This window comes from Lissotriton helveticus, chromosome 6 (assembly GCF_964261635.1).
Source record: "Lissotriton helveticus chromosome 6, aLisHel1.1, whole genome shotgun sequence".
Lineage (NCBI taxonomy): Eukaryota > Metazoa > Chordata > Amphibia > Caudata > Salamandridae > Lissotriton > Lissotriton helveticus.
In genome coordinates, this window is record NC_136067.1 from 233228234 (window position 1) to 233249083 (window position 20850).

Sequence of the window (20850 nt, forward strand, 5' to 3'; positions counted from 1 at the left end):
TGCATAATACATGAAGTGCTATAATGGTGTAACTTTAGGAATTTCACATAGCAAGCATAATGTAACATTCAGGAAAGTAAACAGCATAATGTACATTTTACCAATAATAATAATAACCAATGACTAACGTCGCATCATTTTCTGAAGTGGATGTTATGCTTATTTGCAGATAACTGAAACATCATGTAATCTAAATGGAGTTAACTGTGTAGTGATCAGCAAATAATTTCAAAACCATTAAACAATCCACATGTTAAACAACAAATAGAGCACAAATGGCGGATAGGCTCTTTAAGTATTCAGCAAATCATCGTTGAATCACAAGGAATTATTGAAAATTGTTGATGGTTGTGAAGTAATCAAAAGCTCATTTTCTAGTCATCCACAGCTCACCAGGAACAATGGTAACTTGTCAAGAAAACATATAGGGCCAGATGTAGGTAGCCAAATACCGGTCGGTAACGGCCGATTTCGGCCGTTACCGACCGGTATTTGGCTTTTGAGATGTAGGTGGGTTGGAATTTACAGACTCGGTATATTTACCGATTCGGTAAATTTACCACTTCCGTATTTTACCGAATCGGTAAACATACCGATTCTGTAAATCCATATGTAGCTGACACTCCTAAGAGTGCCACAGGCCCTTAAGAGTCGGTATTTTACCATCCAGTCCTATTGGGTGGTAAAATACCGAATTCAGGTGTGCATGCACATCTGTGCATGCACACCTGTGCAATGTGACACACAGACATGCCCTTAGGGCATGTATGTGTGCCACATGTCACACAAGCCTGTACTTGGGGTGCTAGAGGGTGTCAAAGTGACACCCCCTGCACCCTTGCAGGATTCGGTATTTACCGATTCTGTAAATACCGAATCTGTATTTCCCATTGATTCCTATGGGCGTCAAGGCCCATAGGAATCAATGGGAAATACCGAATCGGTATTTACAGAATCGGTAAATACCGACTCTTACAGAATCGGTAATTTCTTACCTACATCTGCCTCCTTCCAATTTACCGACTCTTAAATACCGATTCGGTATGAGTCGGTAAATCGGAATTACCTACATCTGGCCCATAGTCATCCCTGGATCATCTGGATCAATCATATCTTGTGAAGTCATCAGATACTCATTTTTAAGTCATCTTCAAATCATTAGGCTCAAGTTTCTACACTCTGCTAATGAGTTTAAGACATTGTTGATAGTGGATGATGTAAAAATTACTTCTAAGGTTGTTGGACGATCATTCAAGGACTCTGGGATGGTTTCTAACGTAATGCTGTTTCACCTAGGCTGACCTAGGCTGCTACAAACTGTATGTGTCAGTTCCGTGTTTTAGCGCAGACCCAAAACAAAAGTATTGGGTTGGTCTTTACAATCCAATGCAAATCACGATTTTTGCCATAAAAAAGTGTTAAAAGGTGTAGTACTTTTCACTCTGTATAGCATAATATATTACTCACATGGACACAGCAGATATTTGGGATCACATAGTTAATGTGATTTTAGCATTGTAGAGCACCAACCATAATGTCTTTGGCAAAAAGAAACCCACCATTTTATTCATTGACTGCAGTGTTTACAGCTTTGATTCTGTCAAGATGATGTTCAGCTGTGCCACATTTTTGTCATAAATACAGAATGTTAAAGCTCTAGTTGTTCATTAGAACACTGTGATGAAGATTCCTAACAACAATGAGGAAACAATTGCTGCTGCTGTTACAAGTGCATATCTAACTCAGGATATCAGACTTTGTGGCTGAGTAGTATAGTATTAACCAATTGAACATGTGCTCTCATTTTAGCTTCTGGAACATCTTCCATAATCTCCATGGGAAAATCATAAAATTACTATGAGAGTTAGCAGTATGGGTACTTTAAGGGGGATACCTTCTGCATGTGCAGGAAGCAGCCCTCTACTGTAGGATGCCGCTGGGAATGGCTAGTGTAGTGTTTGGGGAGGAGGTTGGCCCGATTAGTGTTGGAAGGGTTGGATGTTACTCTAGTTTTCCTGTGTGACAAGGAGATGGTGCCCAAGGCTCACATGTCTAACAATACAAAAAATGAAAGGCAATGGGTCACCATCAGTGGGCAGTGATGGAGGTTCTGAGAAGCACAGGAACCAGTATGACTACAGTTAGATGTCATCTGATGTCCTCAGAGGAGGTAGTGCCTAATACAGCCCAGCAGGTTGTCACTGCAGACAACCAGGTAAGCCATGATCCAGCTCCTCTAGCTGTGAGTTAGGACATGCTTGTTGACTGTTTGTTAGGGAATGACCTATCTCTGACCTATCTCCTGAGGCGGAAAGCCGGGAGTGTATCTTGCACTTTAAAAAAAAATATTGATTGTCACGAATAACTGTGTTTTTTAATCTCACCTGCTAGGGAGTCTATCACAGGGCACTTGCTTGTCCCTGTCCGGCCCGCACAGCGGATCTTAGCGCTGCCGCGAAGCCACCCAACACACCCTCTGACGCCATTTCGGCGAGGACAGAGGCCACGCCCCCTTTTTAGGCCACGCCCACCGTCGCAGGTATAAAGACGCTGATCAAAAGCGCCGCATTCACTCTGACCTATCTCCTGAGGCGGAAAGCCGGGAGTGTATCTTGCACTTTAAAAAAAAATATTGATTGTGACGAATAACTGTGTTTTTTAATCTCACCTGCTAGGGAGTCTATCACAGGGCACTTGCTCGTCCCTGTCCGGCCCGCACAGCGGATCTTAGCGCTGCCGCGAAGCCGCCCAACACACCTTCTGACGCCATTTCGGCGAGGACAGAGGCCACGCCCCCTTTTTAGGCCACGCCCACTGTCGCAGGTATAAAGACGCTGATCAAAAGCGCCGCATTCACTCTGACCTATCTCCTGAGGCGGAAAGCCGGGAGTGTATCTTGCACTTTTTAAAAAAATATTGATTGTCACGAATAACTGTGTTTTTTAATCTCACCTGCTAGGGAGTCTATCACAGGGCACTTGCTCGTCCCTGTCCGGCCCGCACAGCGGATCTTAGCGCTGCCGCGAAGCCGCCCAACACACCCTCTGACGCCATTTCGGCGAGGACAGAGGCCACGCCCCCTTTTTAGGCCACGCCCACCGTCGCAGGTATAAAGACGCTGATCAAAAGCGCCGCATTCACTCTGACCTATCTCCTGAGGCGGAAAGCCGGGAGTGTATCTTGCACTTTTTAAAAAAATATTGATTGTCACGAATAACTGTGTTTTTTAATCTCACCTGCTAGGGAGTCTATCACAAGGCACTTGCTCGTCCCTGTCCGGCCCGCACAGCGGATCTTAGCGCTGCCGCGAAGCCGCCCAACACACCCTCTGACGCCATTTCGGCGAGGAAAGAGGCCACGCCCCCTTTTTAGGCCACGCCCACCATCGCAGGTATAAAGACGCTGATCAAAAGCGCCGCATTCACTCTGACCTATCTCCTGAGGCGGAAAGCCGGGAGTGTATCTTGCACTTTTAAAAAAAATATTGATTGTCACGAATAACTGTGTTTTTTAATCTCACCTGCTAGGGAGTCTATCACAGGGCACTTGCTCGTCCCTGTCCGGCCCGCACAGCGGATCTTAGCGCTGCCGCGAAGCCGCCCAACACAGCCTCTGACGCCATTTCGGCGAAGACAGAGGCCACGCCCCCTTTTTAGGCCACGTCCACCGTCGCAGGTATAAAGACGCTGATCAAAAGCGCCGCATTCACTCTGACCTATCTCCTGAGGCGGAAAGCCGGGAGTGTATCTTGCACTTTTTAAAAAAATATTGATTGTCACGAATAACTGTGTTTTTTAATCTCACCTGCTAGGGAGTCTATCACAGGGCACTTGCTCGTCCCTGTCCGGCCCGCACAGCGGATCTTAGCGCTGCCGCGAAGCCGCCCAACACACCCTCTGACGCCATTTCGGTGAGGACAGAGGCCACGCCCCCTTTTTAGGCCACGCCCCTCCCTCCCCTCCATAAATCATGTGCCTCGGCCGGAAGCGCAGCGGACGAGCGCAGCGGGAGCGCCTAAGGGAAGCCCGTCTGCGCCCGTCCGCGCCAGACCGAGCCCGAGGCCCAGGTCCCCTGCCCCATCCGACTCGTTACCAATTAGATATACTCGGGAAACCCTCCTTAATCTCAGGAACGCAGAGTCGAAGCCCTGTCACAACATCATCTCTGTAAAAGACGGATCTCCCCGCTGCCCACACTGCCCATTCAGACTAACACCTCGTCTCCCCCAGAAAGCGCGATCAATCGGGATGGCGCTGCTTAATTGCAGATCCCTCCCGAAACATCAAGTTGAGATCAACACAATTCTACAAGACTCGGCGATTGAGATCCTTTTCCTAACAGAAACATGGATCAATTCCTATTTAAAGACCCGGACATAGTCCAAACTCTTCCACCGGGCTATCTTATCAAGCACCAGGATAGTCCCTCCGGGACGGGAGGTGGAATAGCAATCATTTACAGAGATTACCTGGTATGTCACTTCAAGTACAGCCCTATTCAGGACTGTGAAAATGTCCTGTTCTCCATCCACCTACCCCCAGCCACCACTCTCTCAGGGATTCTAGTGTACCGCCCCCCAGGGCAGCAGCGTTCTTTCTGCAACTCTCTTGTGGAAACCACCTCCTCCCTTTCCTGCCTGTCCCCGAACTTCACGGTCTTAGGAGATCTAGTTCTCCATTTCGACAACCTTGCAAACAACACCGCCGAAGACCTAAAAAAAGACCTAGCCTCCCTCAACCTCCACTTGAAAGGCAACCAACCCACCCACTCAAAGGGCCACTTGTTGGATCCCATCTTTACAAACCTCATTAACCTAGTAGTGAGCAACCCCCTTCCCCTCCCTTGGTCAGACCATTTTCTTATCCCGTTTAAACTCCAACTGTTATCTGAAACCCCGGCGAGAGTCCTCCCTCTAGCACCTTCCCGCCCGTGGCAGAAACTGAACACAGCCGTATGGGCCCAAACCCTCACCGCCTCCACACCGGTGCTCGATCCGGACCCATCTAGAGGGGACATGCAACTCCATGGCTGGATTGATCAATCCCTTGACGCCATTCTCCCGGCCATTCCCCTCGCCAGCAAAAAGAGAACTCTCAAGTCTCCCTGGTACACTCAGGAACTACGGGAACTGAGAAAAAAATGCAAAAAGCTAGAACGCGTGTGGAGAAAGGACTGGGCCACAGAAAATAAAAACGAATACAGGGCGGCCATAAAGCAATACAAAACCTGCACAAAAAACACTCAGGCAATCTTTTACGAACAAAAAATTCAAGCCGCAGCCAACTCAGCTAAAGAAACATACCGTATCATACGGCTCCTCACCAAAGCCCCTGAGCCTCTGCCCTCACCAGACCCTTCGGGCACCAGATGCAACAAACTAGCGGAGTTTTTTTCATCCAAAATCCAAAACATTCTCAATGCCCTTCCCCCCCCTTCCACCCCACCTCCCTCTGTCATCACGCCAACCTGCACGGAAGCTCCATGCCTCCAAACTTACTCTCAGGTGACTACGGACCTATTCCTTACCACTCTACAATCAGTGAAGAGCGGGGCTCCATCGGACCCAGCGCCGATGAGCAAACTACAATTGGTTGCCACCACGTTGGCTCCCCCCTTCACCAACCTCATCAATGCCTCCTTGACAACGGGCACCGTTCCAACAAATTGGAAAAAGGTCACAGTCCGGGCACTCCTCAAAAAACCCCACCTCGACCCCACGGACTTGGCCAATTTCCGACCCATTTCCCTCCTCCCGGCAATTAGCAAAGTGGCCGAGCGAATAGTGAACCACCAACTCTCGCTCTTCCTGTAAACAAATAAACTTTTACGCCGTTCCCAGACCGGGTTCAGACCAGGACAGGGCACAGATACTGCATTACTTGCCGTGGTCGAAGAGGCAAGGTCCATCATAGACATAGGAGGATCAGTGGCAGTGATCCTCCTTGATCTAAGTGCCGCCTTCGACACGGTAGATCACGCTATCCTCATCCATCGGCTCAGTGGGGCAGGAATATCTGGCACTGCCCTGTCCTGGATTGAATCCTTCTTGGAAGGGAGAACCTTCCAGGTAACCGATGGCTCAAGCACGTCCAAAGCCCTCCCATTACAGTGTGGGGTACCCCAGGGCTCCTCCCTGAGTCCCACACTGTTTAATGTCTATATGTCCCCCCTAGAAGACATTACATCACCGTTCGGCATAAAAACAGTTATGTATGCCGACGACACACAACTGGTGGTGTCCATTAGCCAATCAAAGAATAACCTAGACAACTTGGCAGTCTGTCTCGAGAACATCTGCAAATGGATGAACGATTCTCGGCTTAAACTAAATGGCGAGAAGTCTGAAATTCTTCTCCTGGGTAATCCTCGCAAACTCCCTCCATCCCTGATATGGCCGAGTTGTATGGGCCCACCCCCCACTCCCAAAACAGAAGTCAAGAACCTCGGCATCTGGCTAGACCGAGAGCTTAATTTCAAAACTCAGGCCAGAAAAACCACCGGCACTTGCCTAGGCCTCATCAAAACAGCACGGAAGGTCCTCCATTTAGTCCCTTTCCAATCCAGGAAACTGCTCATGCAGGGTTTGGTGAACGCCAGACTGGACTATGGAAATGCCCTATATCTAGGGGCACCCGCCTTGGTCATCCACAGACTTCAGTGTGCTCAAAATGCCGCAGCAAGACTTTTAACAGGGACCCAACCCAGATGCTCAGCCAAACCAGCGCTCAAAAGCCTACATTGGCAACCAGTCAAAGAGAGGATCTATTTTAAGACTCTATGCATCTCACATAAAATAATGCATGAGAAAGGTCCGCCGATCCTGAACGCCCTGATCAAACCCCATCAGTCGAACAGGCAGCTCAGATCGGATTCCCTCTTATTGGCCAGCATCCCCAGAATTCAAAAGGCCCGTTCTGGAGGGCGCTTGTTTTCCTAGAATGCCCCAAAGCTGTGGAATTCCCTCCCCATTTTCATACGAAAAGAACACAACCTTCTGGCCTTCCGAAGACAACTAAAGACATGGCTCTTCCCATAAGATCTTTCCCCCCTAGGAACATAGGTCCACTGTTAGTGCTGGGACGCCTCAGGGTAGCTACTCGCTCTAGAAATCCAATCCAAATCCAAATCCAATGACCTGGGCCTCGCCACCCGGAAAGAGGTAGAGATTAGGTCCAACCTGGAGATGGTGGGGTTTGCCTGAGTGGGTGTACCTGACCACAGGGTCCATGGCAACCTGTCAGTGGAGTCAAAAGGACATGATGCCTGCAAAAATGGCCCAAATACCTGCCAATAAGTGGAAGGACTTTGTCTGCCCCTCAACTAATACACAATTTCTTACCACCCTTTACAAGTTAATGACATGCTTGGGTCAAGCCCAACAGGTCCCCAGCCAGGAACACCATCAAGAGCTTAGGAATATGGCTAGACAGCACACTATCCTTCGACACCAGGCAACCAAATTATCTGCCACCTGCATGGGCATTATAGGACTCATCCGAAAAATCCTACCGCTTCTCCCCTACAATGCCAGACAGATCATGGTCCAGGGCCTAATCCTCTCCCGGCTGGATTTCGGAAACGCCCTTTATCTAGGCGCCCCTGAATCTACCTTGAAAAAACTCCAGGTGATTCAAAACTGCGCTGCCCGTACACTTCTGCGCATTCCTCGCCGCCTATCAGTGAAATCCGAACTAAAATCCCTCCACTGGCTGCCAGTAAAAGACAGGATCAATTTTAAAAGCATGTGCATTACCCACGTGCCTACTGGAGGAAAGGAGCAATCCACAACCACACCTTGATTACCCCCTACCACCCCAACAGACAGCTCAGGTCGACTCATAACTTTCAAGTCTTCAGACCTAGGTTCAAAAGAGAAAGGAGTGGAGGAAGAATGTTCTCAACAAACGCGGCAAGACTCTGGAACTCCCTCCCAATCTCTATTCGCTCAGAACCCAACCTTCTGCACTTTCGGAAAAAATTAAAAACCGTTCTCTTCAGCAGATAAAATTACCTGCCCCACACACCTGTATTTGGCTAAGCGCTAGGATGCCTGCAGGTAGCTATCGCGCTATACAAAAACCATATCCAATCCAATCCAAGGGCATGAAAATCACTTCCCTACACCTAGGCCATTTTCTCTGCTCTGTGAGCAATGTCCATACCTCATTAATGTCAAGCACTGCTAGACAGCTAATGCAAATATGACTCCAGGAGCTTCAGAATGGTGAAATGTAACTTTCCAAAAGCCACCTTTTCTAAACATTTATTAAAAATCCAATACCACCATTGAATTGGGCTTTTAACAATTATTAAATATATTAGTTCGAACTGGTCCCAAACCCAAGATTGAAGAATGAATATTTTAATCTATACTCTAGGTTACTCATATGAGAGCCAAGGCCTTCCACATTGAAAATAGCTTTTGGCGCCTTATCACTTTAGGTACATAGCAACATTAAATTCTAATATGTCCCACTTTTAGGTAACATGCCCCATGCTTTCTGGTCTACAAGGCCTATGATGGGGTGATTTGTTATTACCTAAAAAGGAGGGATTTTGTGTGCAAAAGGTTTTCTTGACAGGTGAGGCTACAGGCTTGAACGGCAACAGTCAACTACAATAGAAGTCTTAAAGCCTTGCTTGGCTGTGTCACACTAGTGAATGGCACAGTAAGTGATGCAGTCCACAAGTGACAATTAACTTTCCATACTATGAGTGTTGTTTCTATACCATATACTATGTCCTTGCAGGCGAGTTAAATATGAGAATCGAAGATTTGCCATTTTCTACAAGTTTTAGGTCATAGCACGTGCACTTGGCACTTGACAGCAGTCCCCCAATGTGCCGAGTGCAATAACCAGCAAAAAATTCAGCAAAAAATGTAGGAGCTCATTAAGCATGGACTATGAAAAAGTGATAGGGTCAAAATAGTGATTTGCCATCTTAATTCCCGTAGTAAAGTGTGCTCTCTTATACAGGAAAAAACAGCTGCATGGAATTACACCAAATTTTTACTAAACATTGGAACCTATTTGGTGTAGATATGATCAGTGCTTTTTGAGAAACACAGTGTTTAAGAAGGTTGACAGGATGGGAATGACGGTGTTAACGCAGGTAAAATGTTGGAGATACCTGGACCATTGGTGTCTAAATTTCCTCTGCTTCGCCCATTCAAGGTGAATGTCGATTGACTAGCCACAACATAGAGACAATGTTGTGGCAGTATTTGCAGAACTCGGAGACTCAGACCCTGAGACCTGGAAAAAGTGCAAAGGCACATAAGGTGGCAGGGTGGCCCTAATGCAAGTTCCAGGGCCATGTAGGTTCTCCCAGAGTGACTCCCTCTTAAGACAAAATTTTAAAAAGATATATTTTGGGTTGCTGTACCGAGAGCAACATTCAGTGTGGTAACGCAGTACTGGTATTGTTCAGTGCCCAACACCCCCCTAACATTGCACACAGCTGAAGGTAGCACACAGTGGGGCTTTGGACACCCACAGGCACAAGGGCTGTCAGGAGAATGGGTGTGAGCACTGGGTTAGGTGCCCACATAGGGGGGTAGCCCTGGGGAATGGCCAGAGGCCAGGCCAATCAGCCAATTGCCGATTGTAGACAGCCTAAGGAGGGATTGGCTGCAGATTCCCCAGTCAGGTTGGGTGGGAGAACAGCCATAACAACGCAGGGATTACCCCGCACTGCCATTACAACGGGGGGATTACAACGAAAGTCGTTACAAGGACTTTCGCTGGAGGGCGCTGTTGGATAGGGAATAGTTTAATTTTCTATCCAACACCTTCCCCACTGTCAACGTGGGCTGGAGTTGGAAAAGAAAATTAAACTATTCCACTATCCAGCGCCCTCCAGCGAAAGTCGTTGTAACGACTTTCATTGTAATGCCTGCGTTGTAATGGCATGCGGGGTAAAAGCCTGCGTTATATTGACATACAACCGGGTGTATGCTTAATTTTGAATATTATCAAAAATCAAGAAAATTCATTGCAAACAACAAAGGTTAAAATGAAGTTATTCTTAGAAATAGTGTGGCCCTTTCTGCAGGGTTATCCCAAACATTTTGCTTTCCTCCTCCTCTTTTCCTGACCTGCTTTTTGTTGGCTTAGGAGTCTGGGCACTTTACAACTGCTGACCAGACCAGTGCTAAAGTGTATATGCTCTGTGCTCTAAACATGGTATTATTGGTTTACACTTGTTTGGTGTATTAGAAATACTTGTAAAGTGATATACCTTATAAACAGGGCCTGTAAATGAAATGCTTCTAGTGGGCCTGCAGGACTGATTGTGCCACCAACAGAAGTAGCCTTTCAAACCTGTCTCATGTCTGCCACTGCAGGGGCTGGGTGTGCAGTTTACTGCCACTTTGACGTGGCATTTAAAACTACTTGCCAAGCTGGAAACTCCCCTTTTCTTACACACAGTTCAAGCCTAAGGTAGAATGTGGATAGCCCTAACGGCATGGTGCTGTGTAAGTAAAAAGTAGGACATGTACTTTAAAATTGTACATGTTCTGTTCAACAGCATATTCCATTTTTCATTACTGTGAGGCCTACTCCTCTCATAGGTCAGCACTGGGAATTCCTTAATATGCTTTAAAGGTGTCATTCTTGCTCAGAGAGGAGTAGCATTTCATGTTTGACATGTTTCCTTACTGGGGAAGTAGGATTTAACATTATTGTTTTAGAAACACCACTTTTAGAAAGTGGACATTTCTCTGTGCTTATAACTCTGTGTGCCCTGCAGCCTGTCTCTAATACCTATCTGGGCTGGGTGACAGTTACACTTTGTGCATTTTCTCTAGATAGCCACAAACACAGAACGGGCTGGGTGTGACAGAGGACTCATCTGCATTTATCTCCATTCTGATAGCCTTCCTGGACAGGCAGGGGAAGAGGTAGCTCACATTTATATCTTAATAGGCTGTGTTCTTTACTCACACAAAGGGCTGATTACCCCCACAGATAGCCTGGGAGACAGGACTAGTTTGAAAGGGGTCCTTGTGCACTATGGAGGGTTCCTTTGAAGTCATTCCCTACGTGAAAGGCACTTTTGGGAATCTGAACTGGGGGCTCTGACCCTACCAAATCAGTACACTACTAGACCTGGGAAGAACTCTGCTGGAGTAAAGACTGGCTGTGATGTACGAAATGCCAGTTTGCCTTGACTGATTGTTCTGAGGAACTGCTTCTCTGCTTTGCTGTGCTGATCTCTGTCCTGCTGGGGACAAGGAATGGACGCATCTCACTTGAACCCAGAGTGACTCCAAGGGCTTGCCTCCTGTTTTCTGAATTCTCAGGGCCATAAAAGACGTCTTGCAACTCTGCTGGTGCTGCCGGACACTGTTATCTGTGAGGCTTACACTTGCCTGAGGTACCCCTCCAGTCCTGGGTCTCAGAAGTGTTTTTTTGCAGCTTTTCTTACATCGACATCAGCAGTCACTTTGCATAGATAGGAACCAATGCATCACCTTCAACAACGATGCAGCTCAGCTCGACGGCATTGTTTCTACAGCCGGTGCAGCTCGACTCAGACAGACTTCGTGACTCGACATTGCTGTAGGGTCTGCATCGTAAAGGGGTTCAGCATCGAACCTTCAATCTACGTCCCGGATCGTGCCGACGCTCGCCTCCATCCACAGATTGACAACGATGCAGCGCATCCTCAACTCCCCGAGTCTACGATGACAATGCTTTGCTCCATCCAAGTACTTTGTTAGCGTGAAATGTCTGAGTCATGTAGCCGGCTTGGCTCCATCGCAGTCTGCCTTAACTTTTGATTTGCACCAGTCCCTCGCGGCATCAACTAACCTTTTGACCCCCAGTGACTTCTAAGCACTGTTTTCACATTTCATCTTTAAAAATTCATATTTCAAGTTCTACCTATTGGATGTTTGTTATTTTGGTTTAATCAGATAAAGATTCTCAATTTTTTCCAACTGTGCTAGAGTCTTTATGTGGTGCTTTCACTGCGTTACGGTAATTAAAGTGTGCACAAATACTTTGCACATTGCTTCTCAAGGTAAGCCTGACTGCTCTGTGCCAGGCCGTCAAAGGTTGAGCACAGCTTAGTTTAGGTTGTGTATCTGACTTACCCTGACTAGGATTGTGACTCCTGCTTGGACTAGCTGTATACTCTACCAACCAGAAACCTCAATTATAAACACATACTAATAAGATCTTAGCTTAAGAGAAAGATGGAGCTTCAACGAAAAAAGCAACGGTTGAAGTGATTTTGTAGTTTGGTGTTGAAATGAGATAAGAACTAATATTTAAAAAACAAAAACACTGAAAATCACCTGTTAGAGTTTAGTGAACTAACTAAATTGCACCTCATCATACACTGCTTATGACTTTGCATATTACATCACTCATGAAATATTACATTTCGTTGTTGATAACATCACATAGGACATGTCAAATGATATCATCAATGACATTATCCAGTCATTGTGACAGAATCCTATAGGCTGGTAGATTTAAAATAGCCAATTTTGTATTACAATACATACACTGCATTAGTAAGTGGAAGGATACACTAAACAGTCAAAAGCATTTATTTAGAAAGAAATGTGGCAACCCGCTTGCACTTTTAAAGGGTCATTGAGATGCCCTTGCAGACGGGTGCAGTCAGTGACTGCACCTGCCTGCAAGGGGATGTCTGGGAGTCCATGAGACCCCCTTTAACCCTTGCAGAGGGCTGTTTTCAGGAGGCACACTGGGGGCTTCTTTGCCTATGCATCCACCTAAGTAATACACGTCGGTAATACAGCGCGGGCACAGAGGCAAAGGGATTCCCTCATTTGCATGGAGCACACCCCTGTGCAAATGAGAGAACGCCCCTTTGACGATAGCGCTGGTGCTTTATGTGCGGCAGCGCTATTGGCATTACAGAAAGGGCTACAGAAGGGGATACACAAGCGTCTACAGCCCCATCTGTAATACCAAAGTGCTCCGGGCGCGCATGCAGGCACTTTATTCAATACGACCTCAAGTAGTGAAAAACTCTTAAATTTATTTTTTGTGATTGGTTCATGTTCAGTGTCTCTGGAATTATAATTTAAAACACCAACTTATTGTGAAAACGGATTTTAAATTACAATCCTGAAAATGCCACTTCTTGAAGGTTTGCATTTTCTTATCTCATCCATATTATGTCTGCAGTCAGTCTATGGTCACATGACTAGTTGTACTTAGCAGTTAGGATTTGTGTATTCCTCCTAGAGAGCCACACACAATGGGAGTTTAGGTGTGACTTGATGGGCCATCTCGGCTGGATGGCAGGGAGGAGCTGCCCAATACATGAATAGGCCGTTCCCTGTCTCCACACAAATAGCTGCATATCCCCTGTAGTTAATCTGGAGCTAGGGCTGGCAGGGCAGGGCATTTTTGCACCTCAAAGGCATGCGTCTAGAAGCACCTACCCACTTCAAAGGCACAGATGTGTATACAGAAGGACCTTGGACACCACAACTTCATTACACCTCTGGGTCTGTGGATTCTCTGCCAGGAAGAAGGATTGTTGTGCTGCTAAAAGGACTGCCACTCTGCTGGACTGCCACTCTGAAGGAACTGCTGCTGCCTTGCTGCTCTGGCCAGCTGCCTGCTGCCCCCTTGCCTGGGGAGGAGGAGCTGGACCTGGAATCCATCTCGAACCCAGGTTACCGGAGGCAACCCAGCACCTGAATACCCTCACGAACAATTAGCCGTGCTATACATATCTAAGAGCGCTCAAAGGGCTAATCTGCTGGCCTCCTGATCCAGCTTTAGGTACATAACAGGCTCCCCACAGTTCCTGGTCCAGTCTTCAATGAGCTCTTGACCACCAAGTGGTGATTCTCAGTTCCCTGGGCCCTTGGAGTGGTTCTTTAGCTCTTAAAGTCAAGCTTTTGTACTCTACGCAAATGGGCCAATTCTCTCTAGAAACCATGCTTCTCGCAAAGAGAATCAACGTGAGCTGCAGCAAGTTTGTCTCTTCGCACAGCAATTATTGTCACCGTGAGGCTTCAGCCCGCCCATCGATGATGCCCGGACTACTCTTTAAGCCATTCAATACTCTATCATCGGGAGGTTGCGGATGGCCACTACTGCTTGCGTAGAAACACATTCCGTTCATGTTGAAGAAGCTACCGCTCGTATTGAAGATCTGTTCAAGCAGCTGAAAGAAGCTGCGCCCTCTTGCTCTGCTCATAGTGCAGCTTGCACTGATTTTCCAGCATGGGACAAACACCAAGTGCTAAAAATCGATGCGATGGGCATGACCTAATGCACTCTGCCACTTGCGGATCTCCGCGTAGCATAATTTTTTGGCTACTTTGTGGAGTTCCACATAGCGGAACTCTGGGTACTGCCCCCAGGACTGTTTTTCTGGTTTTTGTATAAAGTGAAAGTCCTCTGCTCAAAATTCTCAGGTGAACAAGTCAAGACGCCAAAGTTAAAGACATCTTCATATCAGCCATAAGGCACTTCCACCCTCAGATACGGCACACCAAGTTCACAACTCTTTCTGATCCCAGTGACACCATCATCTGTGTGTCTTTTGCTTACTCGCCTTAAGTGCACTGGGTATGCCACTGGATTCAACCTAGCCTGGATGATATGGGGTGATGCCCCAAAACCGGTCCCTGGAATCTTGTTCAGATTCCCGGGAGTACCTGGCTTGGCAGTTTGGTCTGGAGTGTTCTAATGAGACACAGGGTCAAGACTGATTTACACATGGCTGGGTCTAAACTGGGGTGGCATGTTGAGCAAAAGAACGATGTCTATTGACGGGCGGAGAATGTTTGATTTGCTCTGCATTCCGTCCATCATCTTTGTGTCTTTTGCTTTCTCCTTCCAGTGACACCAGCACTAAAAGCAGCAAGGAAATATTTGCCATCAACAAAGGTTTCACTGTGCCTCCTGCTACCTTCAGCAACATCAACCCTCACAAGACTTTTGCAATAAACTCTCGGAATTCTTCTGTAACAAAATCACATCCATATACAACAACTTTGACCCCAAACTGAACCCCATCTCCATCATAATTCTACTTCCCATCAGGACTGCAGGATTTCATCAACACTAAAATATCTTGCTACCATGAAGACCATCCACTTAAGGGTCCCATCACGCCTTCACCCAATGACTCCTACCAATCAGAGTAACACTAACACTCATCCTTGCCATCTCCATTAAGTCAGCCATATTCCCGGACACCTAGAATCATGCCACCTTCATGCCGATGCTCAAGAAAGCATGTGCTGACCCAGCCACACTTTCCAACTACAGAACAATCTCTCTCCTACAATACCTGGCACAGGTCTTAGAGAAAATACTTAACTGACACCTCATCAAGCACCTGGCTACCACCAGCTCCTCCATGCCCTGCAGTCTGGATTCAGGCTCAACCGCAGTACAGAAACAACACTAATTTCCACCACAGACAAAATCAACATGATCTTTGACAGAAGAGACATGGCAGCCCTCATTATTCTGGACCCCTTTGCAGCATTTGACATGCTCTCACAACCCCATCCTCATCAGACACCCGCACAAGATTGACATCCAAGGACCTGCTCTCCACTCGATCTGCTCCTTCTTAACGGATAGAGCATAGGCTGTCAGCCTGGCACCTTACTTCTCTAAAGCCCGCAAAGTCATCTAAGGTGTGCCTCAAGGTTCATCACTCAGCCCCATCCCTTTGGCCAATGTTTTGCAACGTGTACTCTCCCCCTTGGACAAGACCCCCCACACCAGAAACAAGTCACCACGTGCATGACTGAAGTAACTAATTGGTTAATAGCCAACAGTCTCAAGCTCAACACCAACAAGACAGAAGTTGTGATCCTGGCAAGAACACCTAACTATGGTACTCCAACGGGCAGCCAGCCGAACTTGGACCCACACCCAGCACCCATGCCAGGAACCTCACAGTAATCACCAACAACAAACTGAACATGACTGCACAAGTCAACGCTGTCATTGCATCCAGCATTTACACCTTTAAGATGGTAAAGAAGATCTTCAAATGGCTCTCACGCTGTTGTCACCAGCAAGTTGGACTATGGGAAAATCCTCTACACTGAGATCACTAATCAACTCACTAAAAGACTGCAAATAATCTAGAACTCAGAATCCAGACTCATACTCAACCACCCACACAGAAATGACATCACACCACACATCTCAGGTAGCTCCCCTGCCTCCCGCTACACATATGTGCTCATTTCAAACTCCTCACACACTCTTTCAATGCACCACACAAGTTAGGCCTCACTTGCATGAGCAGTTTCATATTCTTGCAACAACTAGCCATACACCTCTTCTAAGCAGGACTCCTACTCACACACTTACCAAGCATACACAGAACCCGATCAGGAGGAAGGATGTTCTCATACATTGCCTGTAAAGCACAGAACAGCTTCCCTCCAAATCAGAGCCTCCTCTTGAATTCCACAAGAAGCGGAATAACTGGCTTCTCTATTAACTGTCATACTATAGTCAGGGCTAGCTGTACATACCTCAGCACCAGTATAATCTTGTGAGTGATTCTGTGCTTCACAAATACATATATTATAACAGTTAAAGGAGACAATCTAATTGAATCTGCCCCTTTTTCACTTTTATTACTGATTATTCTTTCAGGTGCTTAGTATGCTAGCTTAATTTCCTTTTGAATCACTGTAAATGTATAAAGCGGGCTAAGATATACCTTTCATTAATACGTACCTTACTTTCTGCCACCAGTTGACTGAGCTTTTGAGGGATGCAGGAATTGGTCGGATTGCCCCAAACAGAACTGTTGCAGGTGTATGTGATTGTCCCAGCAAAATCAACTGAGCATGGAATAATTATGGTATCGCCTTCCTGCCCTATTCCAAATCCATTACATGTAGCTTTACCTGAAATTTTGATTGACAAAACAATTAGAATAAACATGCACCTATAGCAACCATATAACAGGTGACTATCTAGAAACATATTTCTAGCTTCTTTATAAACAGCATAATCTGTATCATGAAGGTCTTCTACGCCTATTAAAAAGCACTGAACTGAACTATGGTAATGTTTTTCAAGAATAAGTGCAGCCAGCAGTGCATGTGCTCTCTCGGTAATTCAAGAGTTATTGCATGAGCAGCAGACAACACAACTTTGAAGCTGGCGTGGTGATTGCCTCCTTGTGCTTCTGAACTATGGTAGCTGCAGCCTTCAGCTTGTGCTGAAACATGTAGGGTTACTAAATGTATGCGATGTATAATTTGCAATTTTATGCATATCCAGCTCTGTCAAAGGCAGTGGCTTTATAATAGACTAAGAGGCAGATTTATGTCAGACTTGAGCCACGTTTACGCCGCCATTGCGTCATGCAACGGCGGCGTAAACGTAGCGCATCCCTGCAACCAATTTACAAGGTGACGCATCTAGGCAGATGCATTATGTTGTAAAGCCCTGCGCCACATGTGGGCGTTCCGGCGCAGGGTGGGCGTTCCGTGGCAGGTGCGCCTCACAAAAGTGCCTGCGTGAAATCTAGAAGATTTCACGCAGGCACTTGTGCGACGCTGCTATGTCAATTCCTTACGCCTGCTTGAAGCAGGCGTAAGGACTGACGCAGCGCGTTAAGTATAGGGCACACCCGAGCATTGCTGGAGTCGCCTCCAGCGATGCGCCGCCCTTACGTCACTAGATGCGTCACGCATCTGCCTACCCTTGCGCCACGGCATGCCGCATTGTAAATGCGGTGCATCCGCCGTGACGCAAGGCTAGTTTTACGTGACGCATTTGTTCTAGCGCATCCCTGCTGAACTTATAAATATACCCTCCATTGTTTTCCGCCAGGAGATTTGGCCTGCTGAAAGTAGATCAAATGGCAGGGCATAACACAGGGGAAAATTTGAAAATACTTGGGGAATTTGGTATGGTATTACTGATTCCATGATCATACTTAATTTCTTAGGGAACCATAAGGGTTCAAATTGTAATCCTCGCATTAACATTGTCTCTTCGCAGTTTCTCCTGGGATCAGTAACTCTGGATGGGAGGTGTTAAGGGTGACTCCAAGAAGGTCCTACGCAGGGTAAAGGTGATAAAAACAAGTTTATTGTACAGAAGATACTACAGCCAAAGTCTCTGCAAGGTAACTCCATAAAACTGCTTATCACAGCCTCAGCATTAACAATAAATATTCTACTCAAAACTTGTCATGGAAACAGCAGTATCTGATGGAAAACACAAGAACATAGTTAAAACATTACACATAGCTAACTACACATTACCACATACCATCCCCCTTTAACAAATCATAACTGTAAAAATTACACACAAACTATTTGTCATTTACTACAATTATCATAATGACATTTTTAGATACAGCAATCATCCATTTTGGCTACCCCTCGGAATACCTTTGTCACATTGTATGATCTGCTGAACTGTGAGATACCTCCGATTCTCTCAGGCGTCGTTCTTTTAATTACATCTCTAACTTTTATAAGCATTGGCTTAACTGCCTTGCGACAGTCATACCTCTCATTTCTCTCTGCCTGCAGATGTGATTCTCTTGCTTTAGATTCCTCCATCACATCTTCAAGACTCATGGTATTTATGTTGTACCTCTCCACACAGAGAGAAACCAGCACTGTATAACGTTTATGTTTCTTGAACAGGAGAAAAGGACTCACCTCCGCAGTAGATTGAGGAGTGAATCTATGCCTCTCCACATGCCTCTGGACAGCTTGAACCCAATCACATACATAATTCCTTGCAATCTGAATGGGTTCTTTTAGTGTCCTATTAAACCCTTCCACCTTTTTTATGAGCAATGCCCCTACCATCCAAAAATGTTTCTACTTCCTTCAAGGTTAATTGCAACCCATTGTCCATTAGTATAATTCTGGGATTGTAATCCCTTGCAAATGTCTCGGTCAAGAATTTTATGACCACAACAGTGTTGATTTCATTGGTTACTCCCGCCTCTGGCCACCTGGACTGCATATCAATGCACACAAACAAATACTTTGTAGTGCTTCCCACATTGATGGGCCCAACTATGTCTAATCCAATCTCCTCCCAAACCTCAAATGGAATTTCCTGACAAACCATGGGAGACGGTCTAACTTTCATATTTTTACTGCTCATCTTGCACTCACCACATTCTTTTACCAATCTCGCAAACATGGTGTGCATCTCTAGCTACCAATATACACATCTAAGCCTCTCTTTAGTTTTAGAAATGCCTTGATGCCTCTGATGTGCCAGTTGTATCAGACATTTTCTGACTCCCTGTGGTGGAACCAATTTACTCTCTCTTATTAGGATGTCATTAATTACCGATAACTCATCAAATATTTTCACATATCCAGCAAATGTCCATTTTTTTCCAACTGTTGTCTACATACAGAACAAGCTGTCGTGTTTCAAAATCTCATCTTCCATCTTTTTCCCCCATTCATTCTCTGACACACAACCTATCGTGACACTGCAAACTTTGACTGTATGTTCTTTCCACCAGTTTTCTTCAACCACTTTAGTTCCCAAATCTACCTTCAACCTAGACAGGCAGTCTGCAACTTTGTTTTCAATACGCTGCAGATAAGAGATGACAAACTGAAAATCCTGAAGTGCCACCAGCCACTTGCAAATCCTAGATGAAATACAGTTAAGTCTCTTCTTCCCAAAGTCTGTCTTCAAAGGCTTGTGGTCCATCTGCACTTGGAACTTCATAAACCACACAAACTGTTGGAACTTTCTTATTGCCCTGTATACTGCTAGGGCTTCCTTTTGAATACTGAATTTCAGCCCCCCCCCCTTTAACGGCCCAGAGGCAAAGCCTATGGTAACCTCATCTCTGCCTTGCTTCTGCTTCAAACCAGCACCTAGCCCTTCTTTACTAGCATGTGTAAGAACGATGAAAGGCATACCTGGGACAAGCTTCTTTAGAAAATTCTGCTGATTACAGACATTTTTAGATTATCATACTCCTTATGACAATCTTCTGTCCATGCAAATTGGACACCGTTTCTGAGGGAACTCCTAATGTCCACATTGTGACTCTCAACATTGGGCACAAATCTGGAACACAATTCTGTCATCCATTTGTACCTCTTCTTTCTTGGAGGGTTAGGGTAGTTCAGATATTGTGGTGATGAGATCAGTCTTGGGTTTAGCTCCACCACCAGATATTACTTGTTCCAAATGTTATCTCAAATTGCCCAAATTTACACTTGCTAATCTTGAGTGTTATTCCTTTCTGTAAAAATATATGCAAAACTTCCTTGACCCTGTTTACAAGATCATGTACCTTGAAACTGAAAATTAGTCTGTCATCTTGAAAGAATTTCACCCCAACAGTCCCCTTCAACAAACTGGTCATGAGTTTCTGAAAGACAGACGCAGAGGAATAGAGTCCAAATGGCATCCTATTGAAACAGAACACCCCCCAAGGTGTAATAAAGACCGTTAAATTTTTTGAATCTTCACCTAATCATGGGGTCTTCAAACGGTGGGGCGCGACCCCCAGGGGGACCGTGGAGCGATGCAAAGGGGGTCGCGCCTTCACAGTCATACTTCTTCCCAGGACCAAGGGCTTCAGCCCCCCTCCTCCCTCATGGTGTCTCTCAGCCTGGATGCTGGTGCAGTGTAACTTGACCTGCTTTAGGCTCGCTGGGCAGTGTCTGGAGTCATCTCCAGCACACCGACTTTTTCACAGGTCTTTAAAGACCATTTGCATATTTACATGCCTTTGTAAACTGATTACAGAGCTTTAGTTTTTTTCCTGGTTTCAGTACCCCCTGGGCCCCCACTGGGCCTGTTCCTTACATTTGTACTTTGCAATTACTGCTGTAGTGTGAGAATGCATTTAATG

General features: G+C 46.0%; 1 protein-coding gene across 1 annotated transcript in view; it reads right to left on the reverse strand.

Moving 5' to 3' along the window:
* The window catches only part of LOC144762238 (adhesion G protein-coupled receptor F5-like), a 626316-nt gene that overhangs the window by 118271 nt on the left and 487195 nt on the right, over nt 1-20850 (reverse strand). Inside the window, exon 10 of the mRNA XM_078647382.1 lies at nt 16719-16891. Coding sequence (XP_078503508.1) covers nt 16719-16891 — 173 coding nt within the window. The remainder of the gene's footprint in view (nt 1-16718; nt 16892-20850) is intronic.